Source organism: Gambusia affinis, linkage group LG01, assembly GCF_019740435.1.
Source record: "Gambusia affinis linkage group LG01, SWU_Gaff_1.0, whole genome shotgun sequence".
NCBI lineage: Eukaryota > Metazoa > Chordata > Actinopteri > Cyprinodontiformes > Poeciliidae > Gambusia > Gambusia affinis.
In genome coordinates, this window is record NC_057868.1 from 41,215,249 (window position 1) to 41,229,101 (window position 13,853).

General features: G+C 48.0%; 2 protein-coding genes across 2 annotated transcripts; both read right to left on the reverse strand.

Moving 5' to 3' along the window:
* Positions 1 to 2,958: 2,958 nt before the first annotated feature.
* Positions 2,959 to 8,378, reverse strand: edem2 (ER degradation enhancer, mannosidase alpha-like 2). Its single transcript, XM_044128159.1, has 11 exons — positions 8,177 to 8,378; positions 7,039 to 7,149; positions 6,422 to 6,461; positions 6,226 to 6,331; positions 6,033 to 6,158; positions 5,497 to 5,708; positions 5,284 to 5,425; positions 4,503 to 4,627; positions 4,243 to 4,387; positions 3,632 to 3,753; positions 2,959 to 3,546 (listed from the first exon to the last, which is right to left on the reverse strand). Exons 1-11 carry the CDS (start codon positions 8,269 to 8,271, stop codon positions 3,076 to 3,078), a joined length of 1,695 nt encoding a protein of 564 aa, XP_043984094.1. The 5' UTR covers positions 8,272 to 8,378; the 3' UTR covers positions 2,959 to 3,075.
* Positions 8,379 to 8,598: 220 nt separating this feature from the next.
* LOC122838313 (C-type mannose receptor 2-like) lies at positions 8,599 to 13,025 on the reverse strand. Its single transcript, XM_044128910.1, has 6 exons — positions 12,915 to 13,025; positions 12,547 to 12,728; positions 10,410 to 10,629; positions 9,955 to 10,287; positions 9,504 to 9,595; positions 8,599 to 9,290 (listed from the first exon to the last, which is right to left on the reverse strand). The coding sequence occupies exons 1-6, from the start codon at positions 12,949 to 12,951 to the stop codon at positions 9,162 to 9,164; spliced, it is 993 nt and encodes a 330-aa protein (XP_043984845.1). The 5' UTR covers positions 12,952 to 13,025; the 3' UTR covers positions 8,599 to 9,161.
* Between the last annotated feature and the right edge of the window lie 828 nt (positions 13,026 to 13,853).

The following is a 13,853-nucleotide window of genomic DNA, read 5'->3' on the forward strand; positions in this document are numbered from 1 at the left end:
GCCCCATGTGACAGAGACCCATGCGACCGGGCCCCATGTAACAGGGCCCCATGTGACAGGGACCCATGCGACCTGGCCCCATGTAACAGGGCCCCATGTGACAGGGACCCATGCGACCGGGCCCCATGTGACAGGGCCCCATGTAACAGGGCCCCATGCGACCTGGCCCCATGTAACAGGGCCCCATGTAACAGGGCCCCATGTGACAGGGCCCCATGCGGCCGGACCCCATGTGGGCCCCATGCGACCGGGCCCTTGGTCCCCTGGCTCAGCTCAAGGCTCCCTCTGTTTCTCCTCAACGGTTTCCACGCCGACAAACAGACAAAGTTACACATGAGGGAAAAAATCAAGTTTCATGTGAAAAATTAGTCAAAAGAAACATCAGAATGGCTCCAGACGGCACATTGTTGCTGCAACACGTTGCTGCAACGCCAGAACCATGGCTTTTTTTGTTTTCTTCATGGGCTCTAGTGTCCCTGATATAACAGTAGGCTGACAGGAAGGGGGGGGGGTACGGAAGAGGATTAGGGCCACCGAAAAAAAAAATAATTCTGACTTTAAAGTTAGCTGTCGTGGGTTCGATTCCCAGACTCGGTGACATTTGCCGGGAACTCATAATTCATATTCATGAACTAAATATTTAGTTCAACAGCAGATATTTATTTTCTTCATTTTTAAATGTTAAACACATTTTTGGGATCTCAGTAAATATTTTGGTCACATTCAAAGCAGCGCATGGAAGTGGACTATCAAAATAAAAGCTCTTTCAGATTTTACGCCTTCAGGCAGAAACTGAAAAATGTTTCCAGAGAAACTTTCTGTTCCAGACCCAAAATGACCCGACTGCTTTCAGACAGAACCAGAACCAGAACCAGAACCAAAATCGGGACCAGAACTGAAACCGGCTGATACTGTCGCACAGAAACGGTGGTCATTCTTCAAGACCCCTAAAGGAAATAAAATGAAATTACAAACTAAAATATTCACGCCAAGTGATTTTGATAAGTAACTGTAATCTGATTACTGGTTCCTGAAAAACGTGATCCGACGTCAGTAAACCGTTACTAAGTTACCCGTTAACGGGTTACTGGCTGCGGGTCCATCTGAGGTTCTGGTTCTGCAGTTTGTGGGTCGTAGAGTCAGAACCAGAGCTGGAGAGGAGCGGATTGATCCAAACATCATGTGAACAGAATGTGACCCGGCCCGGCCCAAAGCGTTCTGCTGTCACCGACCGGCTGCTAATGGCTAACAGATGGCTGAGTGTTTCTCTCTCTGTGAGGGCCAACTGGTCCGAACGGGCCAGAACCAGGACCCATAAGAACCAGAACAGAACTGTCTGGAAATGAATGGAAATCCCCATAAGGAGAGAGAGACGTAATGTGTGTGTGTGTGTGTGTGTGTGTGTGTGTGTGTGGGTGTGTGTGTGTGTGTGTGTGGGTGTGTGTGTGTGTGTGTGTGTGTCTCTCATGCAACATTATGTAATGACTGAGCCGACCATCTTCATCATCATCATCATGGACCTGTCTGCACATGCTCCTCGATGATGTCATAGGTCCAGGAAGTGGACCCTCCTTAGAGACGTCAGGCAGCCGGACCCCACCCAGCAACCAGAGCGTCTGGAACTGGTTTGTGCTTTAACTGGTCCATCTGGTCAGAGAGGAGTCTCTCTGGTCAGGCTGACGCTGCGGTCAAAGAGGCCCCAATGGCCCCAGTGGCCCCAGTGGCTCCTCCCGCCCCTCAGGAAGCTCCAGGTGTTTCCAGAGCGCCGCCGCAGGCCCAGACCATCACCTGCCACCACCGTGCCTCCTGATCCTGTTGAGGTTTTTCTCCTTCAATCCGTCCAAACAGCCAAACTGGATGAGTCGTTTCCTGACCATCATGTCATGACCTTTAACCCTTACAGGTCACGGCTATTATGCAGAATTTACTTTTTGAACATTTTCGTCTTTCCATGTTTCTTAAAAACCACCAGGATGTTTTTTGCTATAACTTCCCCCTGCAGGCGCCTCTGTCTGCAGGTTCATAATTTATCATCTGCTTCATGTAAAAGTGTAAATGTTGAGTTGTGGGTGTGGCCAGCAGCTTTTTGTCTGGATTTAAAGAGACAGAGGCCCTAAAACGTCTCAACAGGCAGAACTGAGCAGAATGAAATCTGATTATCTAAGAATATTTTGTCCAGATTAATGAGTATGTTTTGTTTAGGCCACATCCTGACCTGATCCAGGAAGTGAAACCTTTAATGGTCCGGTCCGCTCAGCGTCCCGAAGCTCGTTAAGATCCGCAGACGTTCATCCAATCAAACACAAGGACTAAAGGAGTTCTGGTTCTGGTACCGGCGGGCTCTCCAGGGTAACAACAAACACGTTTCATCTTTAAAAGGAGCTGAAAAATCTAACGAGGAAAGCTCTTCAGGGAGAGGAGATCAGATTCAGGGAGGTTCTGGTTCTGGGTCGGGTCACGTCTCCCTCAGTGTAATGTTTACCAAATGCTGAGCAGAGCAGCAGAACAGCGCCGAGTTTCACTGAGAGGCCCTGGAATCGAACCAGAGACCTGAACTACGACCTCTAATGTTTGACTTTAATCCTGGATGTTATTTCTGCTGAGCAGAACCAGAACCAGAATCTTCTCTGGGTTTAAAGTTTCTAAACTAACGACCCGTCGTCTCCCCCTCAGGAAATCCCCTCAGTGTTTGTTAGTCCAAATATTTATAGAAAACTGATCAGAAACTCAAAGCCAGCGCAGATGCCTCCCTCTGGTGGCCATTTCACGATACTGCAGCTACAGCGGAGCCGCTGCGCCCCCTGCAGTCTGCAGCCTGAATAAACTCAGGTGTGGTTTTATTTTGACACAAAGTGCAGAAAATGTTTTGAAATTAATTTAAATGTTATTTTTCAGAGATGCAGATTGTTGGTTTGGGTCCCGGTTCTGATTCCTACAAACCTCCAGGAGAGAAAAGAGTCTGAAAACTCAGAAACATTTTTAATAAATAAAAATAAACTTTAAACTGACGTCTGTCAGTCCGGAGGCGCCTCAGAGTCCAGGAGCTCCTTTAGGGCGTCGCCCACCTGCAGCCAATCAGGTGTTATCAGAGAAGACCTGGCCCAGGACGGCGAGCCGAGCGCCGAACGGCTGAACGGGGCATGAGAGAGGGGGCGGGGCCTTCTTCTCTCCAGGCTTCAGAGCGATGCTCTCTGATTGGCTGGGGGGAGGGTCCTCTGACTGAGCGGCAGGCCGCTCCGATTGGCCGGCGGGCGCCGTCAGCCCCAGCAGCAGGTGCTGCAGCTCTCGGCGCTCCTGTGCATGGCGGCTGCAGCAGTGCAGCGCCGCCGGGTCCAGAGGATGAGCCTCAGTGTTGAAGATGAACCCCCCGGCCCCCAGAACACACTGGCCACTGGCTCCGCCTCCCTCCCACGACCCGTCCCCCTCCGCTCCCCCGCCGTGCAGGAAGTGGGCGGGGTCAAAGAGCAGGTACAGGTATTTGACAGTTTCAGCCAGGAAGAACGACTCCATCCTGTTATCCAGCTGGTGATCCCGGAGATCTTTGACCTGCAGAGGAAGAGGAGCAGACTGAGCCTTCATCACCTCACTGACAGGTCAGGTGACCTGCTGACTCACAGGTCAGGTGACTCACGCTGGCGTAGCCGCAAGGCGTCTTGGCGATGCGTTCGATGGACTCCACGGCGTCCAGGCCGAACTGCAGGTAGGTGTGATCACCTGTGGCTCTGAACAGGTACATGGCGCTCTCCATCAGCTCTGGAATGAAAACATTTTCCTTATTACAGTTCCTGAAAACAACGACGAGTCAAAGGCGTCCGGCTTTCTGATCGTTGGCGGCTTGGAGGAGGAAACATGAAGGTTCTGGACGTTTTCTGTGAAGCTTTGCATGATGGAGCATAGACCTAGAACGATCTGAGGATTATCACTCAGAAACTCAGAAGCAGAGCCAGATATGTTGACCTGTTGCCGTGGTTACAACTAGAAACACACTGATCAAATATTGATATCTGTATCGGTCCCGATGGTCTAAAAAATTCTAGATCAGGTATCAGTGACATTGTGACCGATCAATAAGAGCAGATCTATTCAGTGTAATTCTATGCTTTGAGCTTTTAGCAAACAACATCGAGTAGAATTAAAATATTCAGCAAACAATCCAAAAACCTGCAAAGAGAGAAAATTTACAGGAAACAAAAACTATTGGTCTCGTCTCACCTGGTCTCACCTGGTCTCAGAGGGTCTCACCTGGTCTCAGAGGGTACCCCTCTCTCTTGTCCACTGTGTATCCCTGCGTGATGCTATAAAACTCCGGCAGGCCTCCAAACTGCCTCCACACTGAGTAATAGTTCTGGAAGGTTCTGGCGGCGCTGTCCAAGTTCCCCAGCAGAGACTGAAACACATGGACTCTTATTAGTCCATGAATCCTCACTTGCATTTGCGATAAATTGGGAAGAAGGATGAAGGCTCGGCTCGCCGCCCGACCTCATGGTCCAGGTGTGCTGTACCTGCAGGCCGGGCCAGAAAGCCTCCAGGCTCTGGAACACCGGCATGGTGACGCTTCCTTTGTGCATTTGGACCCACAGGTACCAGTCATCGAAACGCGTGTAGTTCTGGATGGCCCGATCGTACGCTGAGGAAACACCAAGACACAGTGAGGGTTTACTGTGGTGGGCAGCGCTAACGCTAAAGCTAGCTGTGCTAACCAAAAACTAACTGTGCTAACTAAAAAGCTAGCTGCGCTAACAGCTAGCAGCTCTAACCCTAAAGCTCGCTGTGCAAACTAACAAGCTAGCTGTGCTAATCAAAAACTAAATGTGCTAACTAAAAAGTCTCAGCGCCAACCATAAAGCTAGCTGTCCTAACTAAACAGCTAACAGCGCTAACCCTAAAGCACTAATCATAAACATTCTGCTAATGCTAAAGATCTAAATGAACATTGTATTTAGTGGAAGCTAACGCAAAGGTGCTAAATTTAACCATTTTCACCTCAACCTGATAAGCTAGCTATGCTAAGCGTAAATCCTCAATAATAAAGATTCTGATAAGGTTAAATGTTAGCACAATCAATATGGCATTTAGCAGAAGCTAATTTTAGAATGATAACTTCAATCAAAGATGCTAAACTTTATTCTACTGAAAGTTGTCAAAACAACTAAAATAAATGAATTTATGTGGAAAATTTTAATTTAAAAGCTAGAGGCTAACCATTAGCTCAAGTGCTAAACAAAAAATGAGTTCCACTGCTGGTGGACTAGCAGAAGGTTGTGGTTTCGGTCGGAGCTTTACCTCGGAACATGCTGAGAAGCTCCTGGTCCTGCAGCAAGATGGCTCCTTTCACCAGATACTCAAAGTACGAGTCGACACCGGCGCCGATGCCGGCATCCTGGGCCACCCACTTCCTGGACACGATGTCGATGTGGTTCCCCACCTGGATGGGCAGAAACGGGTCGGTCCAAACTGCTGCTGCTTCTTGGTTTGGATTCGGTTGCGTTCGGTTACCAGTCCGATGTCAGATCTGGTGTTCCACAGGGCGGTCAGCGCGCGCCGCGCCGCGCTCTCGAACGTCGGGTCTCCAGTGAGGCGGCTCAGCGCAGCGAACTCCAGGATGAAGGTTCCCACGCCGGCGGTGCAGGTGACCGGCGTCTCGCTGGGACTGACGCCGCGCAGCAGGTTCACGGTGCCGTACGGCATCCCGCTGGGCGTATCGAAGGCTGCAGACAGTCAGGTCAAAGGTCAGCAGCACCTCTCCCACCGCAGGAGGAAACCTGATGACACAACCTAGCCTTTTCTGACTAAATGTTATGACGGACGGTTCGGTCCGACCCGCTCTGGTTCCCTTCCTGTTCAGCCTGTCAAAGTTCTTAAAACAAACATTTGGGACAAAAACTGTGGTTTAATTGGCTGGTGACACAATGCATTATGGGATACATTTACCTTACTCCACTTGAATTGACTTAAGTTCATTTTGAAATGTCTCTGAAACTCTTTTACCAAAGAGAGGTTCTAGTGGAAGCCCGTTCGGGCCGCTCTGGTACCTGGCAGCAGCTTGCGGGCTGCGTCCTCGGCCATCCGGAGCAGCGGACCGGAACAGGGCCAGCCGGGCTCCAGTTCCATCCCGGCCCGACCCGCCAGCATGTGGGCCGACAGCAGGCCGCCCACCACTACCAAGACACAGTAGGTCAGCTCCGGATCCGCCCATCAGAACCAGAACCGGGCCGCGGGCCTCACCTCTGATGTTGGTTTCAAACACGGACGCGTTGACGTCGATGTCGAAGTCTACGGTGTCCTGGAGGAGCGACGCCACGCGCTGGAACTCGGTCCGGTTCCCCAGAACCTGCAGGAGGAGGGAAGCATTTCAGCTTTGGACCGGACCACACTGCTCCAAACTGGACCGGACCGGGTCAGAACAGGTCTGGGTTCTCACCAGCAGCGTGTCCAGGGCGTCGATCAGAGTCAGAGAGAAACTGAAGAGAGAGACAGAAATGATTTAGTTTATTTTCTGCTGTTCAACGGATGAAAACAAATAAAACAGATAGTTTTGTAATAACATTAAAGCTGCTCTGCCCCGGTGTTCCAACCAGCCAATCAGAGACAGGAGGCGGGTCTTAGCGCTGTCAATCAATGTGTTATCCTGCAGCTAGCACAGTCTGCTGTGAATGCTAAAGCTAGTTAGCATAGCCATAGATGACGGCAGATACAATTTTCCTGTCATGGTCGTTTCTGTGCCATTAGCACATTTAGCAGCGAGTACATGAAGTGACTGACAGCACTAAGACCCGCCTCCTGGCTCTGATTGGTTGTTTTGGTCGGTTTCTTCAACAGCAGCTCAGGAAGGAGATCGATCTTTTCACAGATGATCTGTTTCATAACAAAATGTCCCAACATGGAGAAAAATGTAAAAAACATTTTAGAAAAGTTGCATACTGAACCTTTACATCAATAACAATCTAATTATTCAGCAAATCATGAGTCAATTGTACAAGAAAATAAATAAAACCAGTTCTTTACAGGGAAACCCAGGCTTTGTGGGCGTGGCCTCACCTGCCCCAGGTGTCCTGTCCGTCACAGGTGAGTGGGCGGAGCTCATCGTAGGGGAAGGCGTTGCTCAGGTAGCTGTCGTAGGCGTGGTAGAACATGGACTTGATGCGCTGCCTGCGGGTTAGAGTCAATACGGATCAGAACCGGGTCGCTTCCAGAACCGCAGGGTGTAGATCTAAACCCAACAGAAGCTGCATGGTGTAGATCTAAACCCAACAGAAGCTGAACGCAACAAACAGGATGAAATTACAAACACTGAAACTTGTACACATCACACGCTAACGGACAAATACAAACAATACGCAGGTTTACAAGATAACTTATTATTTAGTCAAAATATTTTCATTATTACTGATTAAACAGTTTTACACACAATTATTTATATTATACATGTTTTTACTATTCATTATTATACAACATACATTTTATACATTATTATTGTTAAGGGGGCTGCACAGCTACCTGAGCTGTTGCCTTGCAGCGAGAAGGTCCTGGGTTCGATTCCCGGCCTGGGGTCTTTCTGCATGGAGCTTGCATGTTCTCCCTGTTCATGGTGGGTTCTCTCCAGGTTCTCCGGTTTCCTCCCACAGTCCAAAAACATGACTGTCAGGTTAATTGGTCTCTCTAAATTCTCCCTAGGTGTGAATGGTTGTGTGTCTCTGTGTTGCCCTGCGACAGATTGGCGACCTGTCCAGGGTGACCCCGTGACCCCGCCTCTCACCCGGAACGTAGCTGGGGAGGAACCAGCAACCCTCCTGACCCCATTAGGGACGAAGGGTGAACAGAAAATGGATGGATTATTGTTAAGATTATTTTAATGTTTTTAGCCTAGCCTGGTGTTATTAGCCTAGCCTGGTGTTATTAGCCTAGCTTGATGTTTTTAGCCTAGCTTGATGTTTTTAAGCTAGCCTGATGGTTTCATTCTGGGAGAGGAAGCTGGAGGAACCAGAGAAAATCCCACCAGCAGAAAGGAACTGGGATTCAAACCTCCGACCCTGACGCTGCAGCAGCTGCTCCATGCAGCTCCGATCCGACACCAGAACCAGGACATACAGACCAGAACCAGAACCAGAAGAGACGGAAATCTGCTCTGGTTCTGACCCACAGGTTCCGGTTCTGGACCAACATCTGTCCTGCTCACCTGACAGCCGCCATCTGCTCTTCTGAGAACTGACGAGCCGCCGCGTCGCTCAGCGCGCACAGCAGCAGCAGCGCCGCGCAGACGGGAGCGCGCATGGACCCGGACAGACAGGTGGACACGGAGAGAAAAGTCCAACAACGACCAGAAGATCAGGACAACTGCTGCTGCCAGGAAGCAGGAAGTGGCGCCTGCGCATGCGTCATCTTTGTGCGCTAACTTTTATTGTCAACAAGCCGCCATATTGTGAAGGGCAACAAAAAAATCCTTAATTGGACAGTTTATGTTCAAATCGAGGTTCTGCTCAGGGATTGTGAGTAGTAAATGTCCTACCTGAAGCAGAGGCCGTCTTCAGTTCTAACAGTTCAGGCAAAACAAAACATCACAAAACATTTAGATAAACGATCTAAATCCAGTCGGCTCATTTTTTATTTTATTTTCTCTTCAGGAAATCATTCAATGTTCAAAAAAACATTTTTCTACGAGTACAAATCAAGATTTCTGACAACTAAACTTTACCAGTGTCTCATTTCACAATTTTAATATTTACAGCAATTAACAGGAACATTTTATTCTCTCACCAACATTTTAGTGAGAAAAAAAAGGCTGAAATCATATTTTATCATATATTTATAGATGAGAGTTCCAAACTAAATGTGGTTCATAATTGTAAATGAAGGCTAAAGAGCTGCCAGGTTACAGTCAGTTTGAGTCTTAATGAAACTGACGGATGATTCAGAAGCAGATGGTGAAACTCAGACTGGTTTCCATCAGGAGGATTTTCATCCCAGATCTCTCACTGTGTCCAAAGCTCATCATCCTAAACTCACATAAAACCTGATTCTCACCTGATTTAATGAACAGATCCTGCTACATTTATACAGATTAATAACATTCACATTCACATCTTTATCTGTAAAGAGCTGCTTCCTGTGGTGTATAAACTTTAGAAGAGACTTCTGAAGACGTTTCATCTGCAGCAGATTGTCTAAAGCTCGTCCTTCTTCTTCCTCCTGGTTTTCTCTTCGCGTTTCAGGAAGATTTTTCCATCTTTCTGCTTCCTCCAGCTCAGTCTGACGTCTCCACTCACTCCCTGCTCCCTCAGCTTCTGCTTCATCTGAAACAAAAACAAACCCGGTTTTCACACCGCCGCCATGTGGTCGTTTCTGGTACTGCGCCACTGTCCACCCAGGAGTCGATTTATCGGTAAATAATTACAGAAAACTGCAAAGAAAACAATGAACTAAAGCTGAACAAAGAGCAGGAAATGAACAATGAAACAGGATCTACCAAATTAAAACAGGAAGTCAAGATAAAAGACATGATTTACCTTCGCCAGCAGGTCTTCCAGCAGGTCCGGGTCGTTCAGATCCACAGAGGATCTTCTCATCACCTTCAGCTTCACTTGCTTTAAAGACGGATCTTTGTAAAAAAAAAAAAAAAAAAAAAAAAAGAAAGAAGAAAGAAGAAAGAAGAACATGTGAACATGTGAAAGCAATGTGGCTTGAAAAAGTTTATCGTGTCTGAAGACAGAAGCCTCTTCTGCCTGAAAGCAACATGGCTGCAGGTTATAAATCCGGTTCAGAGCGAAGAACCAAACCTCAAAACGGATCAGAGCGAAGACACGACGTCCAGAGAAACTAAACAGCACAAACACCAGCATGATGCACAGCAGAGCAATGCTGCTTTTCTCACAGACCCAAACCCAACAATAACAGAACAAAACAGAACCAAAACAGTCCAAAACAAACCCAACCAACCGAAACAGAACCGTTTCGTACCTGCAGAGCAAACTGATGGTTTCTTTTCTGTGCAGAGAAAGTTTTGCCATCTTCCAGAATCTGTCATGTTCGCCGCGGCGCAGTTCTGCCTGGTCTTACTGGGTTCTCCAGACATCCAGAACCTAAAAGCCGAGCCGGTTCCATCCGACCACTTCCAGGACTCTCTGGACAGGCCGATCCAGACCCCTTGCCCGGTCGGCACCAGGACCTGCAGCTGCCAGTTCTCTGTCAGGTTCCTGACGCTGGCCAGGTCGGTGTGGCGCCCCCTGCAGTACCGCCGAGCCGCCATCCAGGTCATGCTGATGTTGACGTGAACAAACGTCACGTTTGTCCCTAAAACACAAATAAAACCTTCAAAAATCACAAAACTGAGCATCAACATTAAACTATTTATCAAATTTCCATAAGTGGAAAATTGCAACATCCAATCATTTTGTCGCAAATAAAATGCTGACCTTTGACATCCAGGCAGATGGAACTTTGAGTTTGATTACAAAATTCGTCATTCCAGCGTCCGTCTCCATACATCTCAGCGCAGTTCTCTCTTCCATAGTTATTGTTCGGCTCTCCAAACGCCCAGTTCCTGAACTTTTCCTCACCTTGTTGGTAGAAGTCAGAGTCGGAAATGGACCAGCGCCAGCTGTTCACGTCATCGTACAAACCGATCCAGGGAGTCTGGAGAGAAAAGCACTTCCTGAAGTCACCTGTGACACCCTGAACGCCTCAGACTTGTGATTCACTCTTAGAAAGAACTGGTTCACTGTTCGGTTCACTAAAGTCACAACTGAATTCATTCATGGTCAAAGTGACGGTTCCAACAGGACCGGGTTCTGTTGTCTCCATTAAAGTTTAATGTTTTCACCTCAATCACTTCATAAAACTCATCAGCAAAAGAATTAAAATCTCTGGTAGAGCAGGACATTTAGTCAGAACGCTGCAGTAAAACCAGGAAGTATTTCTTCTGGTTTTAGTTTCTCACATTAACTCTCAGACGAAGACTTCTGATGACGAAGAGCTACTCAACCTGAGAGGCTGATGGGAGCGAAACGGAGGAACTGGACCCTCAAAGGTCCGAGCCAACAGCTGAAAGGCTGGGATGAAGTGAGGGGGCAGAGACCACAGGTCCAAACGTCCTCCAGCCCAAACTACTGGTCTTCCTCCAGACCAGACTAGAATAATTCAGTCCAGAGCAAACCAGTCCGGTCCGGTCCGGTCCAGTCCAGTCCAGTCCAGTCCAGTCCAGTCTAGTCCAGTCTAGTCCAGTCCATTCCAGTCCAGTCCAGTCCAGTCCAGTCCAGTCTAGTCCAGTCCAGTCCAGTCCAGTCCAGTCCAGTCCAGTCCAGTCCAGTCCAGTCCAGTCTAGTCCAGTCCAGTCCAGTCTAGTCTAGTCTAGTCCAGTCCAGTCCAGTCTAGTCTAGTCTAGTCTAGTCTAGTCTAGTCTAGTCTAGTCTAGTCTAGTCTAGTCTAGTCTAGTCCAGTCCATTCCAGTCCAGTCCAGTCCAGTCCAGTCTAGTCCAGTCCATTCCAGTCCAGTCCAGTCCAGTCTAGTCTAGTCTAGTCTAGTCTAGTCTAGTCTAGTCTAGTCTAGTCTAGTCTAGTCTAGTCCAGTCCAGTCCATTCCAGTCCAGTCCAGTCCAGTCCAGTCTAGTCCGGTCCTGTACGGTCCGGTCCGGTCCAGTCCAGTCCAGTCTAGTCTAGTCCAGTCTAGTCCAGTCCAGTCTAGTCCAGTCCAGTCCAGTCCAGTCCAGTCTAGTCCAGTCCGGTCCGGTCCGGTCCGGTCCGGTCCGGTCCGGTCCGGCTCCTCTGTAATTATTACCTCCTCACTGTCCATCTCAACCTGAAACCTGATTCCTGGTTCCTCTTGGTTTGGAGAAGCAGCGTCTCCACTGAGTCCGTTCCAGACGACCTGCGACCAGAACCATACCTGATGGTTTAAATGAAGTTGATTGATTGATTGACTGATTGACTGAACCCAGACACCCTGCAGAGAAAACCCATTCCAGCCGCTTGCATCTGCGATCTTGTTCTTCTGGTCCTGACCCAAAGCTCATGACAGCAGATGAAGGTGGGAACGTAGATCGACCGGTAAATCGAGAGCTTCTCTTTTGGACCGGGCTCTCTCTCCACCGGTACAGCAGCCGCTCCGTTCCCCCTCATTCATGAACCCAGAGATAGTTAAACTCCTCCTCTCGAGGCAGGACGTCCCCCCGACCCGGAGGATGACCTCTGACCTTTGGAGGCCCTGATCCTCATCCCCACTCCGAACCGCTCCAGTAACGCTGTAGATCACGAGCCAACGAGGCCAGTAGGACGACATCTTCCACATAAAGAGACCCTGAGGTCACCCTGAGGTCACCCTGAGGTCACCCTGAGGTCACCCTGAGGTCACCCTGAGGTCACCAGAACCTGTGACAACGAGCAACCATGGCAGAGTGCAACTCAGAGCAACCGGTATTCTGGAGTCTTACATTTGTTTATTTCTTGTTTCTTTTTTCTGATGCCTCTTTTCTTTCTAAACATGTCACTAATGGTTCTGGAGATCGGTTTGGTGGATCCATGGCCACCGCTGTACCACAGAGATCAGGAACTTACAGAGTGCTCTCCCAGTTCTCCCAGTTCGTTCCAGTCCAGCAGCTTGTTCAGCGCCTCCACGTCCGCCGCGCTCTGGATGGATGCCAGGTCTGAAAACTTTTCTCTGCAGAAACTCTGAGCTGCAGTCCAATCCTTCGGCTCGGAAACTAAATAATATTTCCGTCCAGGAACAGAACTGAGCACTGCACCGAGAAACATGAAGATTATTATTAATATTATCAGCTTTAATTTCACAGTTTAATGGCTGCAGCTGAAACTGATGAGCTGTTGGCATCAGAAAACATCAATAACAGATTAAAACCAGACTGCAGCTCCGCTAAACGTTTCTAAAACAACGTTATGATCAGAAATATGATCACAGAAACAACCTGCAGCAGCGACGATGAGGAGCAGAACGGCTTCCATCTTCCTCCCTCAGTCTGAGGCAGATTAACAGTCAACAGGCCTGATAAGGTTCTGAGCTTCATGCAAAGCTGCCATTTCATTTGAATTTATGGGAAACATTAACTACAGCCGCTGCAGAGGCGTCGGTTCGATTCCTGGCTGCTTTGCTGCCAAACTGCTCATCAACGCCGCCAACAACAAAACCTGAAGAAACTTCACGTTACAGAAGATTTAAACTTTAATCTGGTCACAAAGTTAAAGCTCCTTCGGCTGGGGAGGCCACGCCTCAACAGAGGAAGTGACATCACGTCTGCGGAGCGTCTTCTCTGTTTGCTGTTTTCAAAATGCAGATCCTTTAAATTCGGAGTTTCTCCTGTTTTTGCAGCCGTTACATCTGCATGATGGCAGCTTTGTGAAAATATCAAAGGAATGTTGGTTTATCTGGTTTCTGCAGTTCGATCAGAACAGGAAGGACAAACAGAACTTTCCTGTTTGGGTTTTATTGGAGTTCTGATCCGTTTGTATTTATGTTAATGACATTCTGATCCTTTACTTCGTTACGTTTTGTCTGAGTCTATTTTAGTTTATTTTGTTTTCTTTGATGATTTTCAGCTCCTGTTTTAATGCAGCAGCTGTTCATCATGTAATCTGATTACTCTGATGCTTCCTGCCTCAGTCATCAAACCCGTTTGGTTTTTCACAGAAAAGCTTCAGTTTGTTCATGTAAAATATTTAATACATTAAATCCAAACCTTCTGGACTTTTAACTCCAATAAAGACACACTAAATGACACAAACTGTCACTGGTCTGTCTGGTTTCTCTGAACTGGAAATATTTTCTTTTTACATTAATTTGTTACTATAAAATGTCAGGAGCACAAATCAAAACCCAGCCGTTTATTTCTCACAATGTGAGACAGAAA

Coding starts and splice junctions, on each gene's coding strand:
- edem2 (XM_044128159.1), bottom strand. CDS start 8,271: ATGCGCGCTCCCGTCTGCGCGGCGCTGCTGCTGCTGTGCGCGCTGAGC. Junction 6,462..7,038: donor GGACAGGACACCTGGGGCAG/GTGAGGCCACGC, acceptor CTCTCTCTTCAG/TTTCTCTCTGACTCTGATCG. Junction 4,388..4,502: donor CTTTCTGGCCCGGCCTGCAG/GTACAGCACACC, acceptor CATGTGTTTCAG/TCTCTGCTGGGGAACTTGGA.
- LOC122838313 (XM_044128910.1), bottom strand. CDS start 12,951: ATGGAAGCCGTTCTGCTCCTCATCGTCGCTGCTGCAG. Junction 12,729..12,914: donor CCTCATCGTCGCTGCTGCAG/GTTGTTTCTGTG, acceptor TTCTCGGTGCAG/TGCTCAGTTCTGTTCCTGGA. Junction 9,291..9,503: donor TGGAAGACCTGCTGGCGAAG/GTAAATCATGTC, acceptor TTTTTGTTTCAG/ATGAAGCAGAAGCTGAGGGA.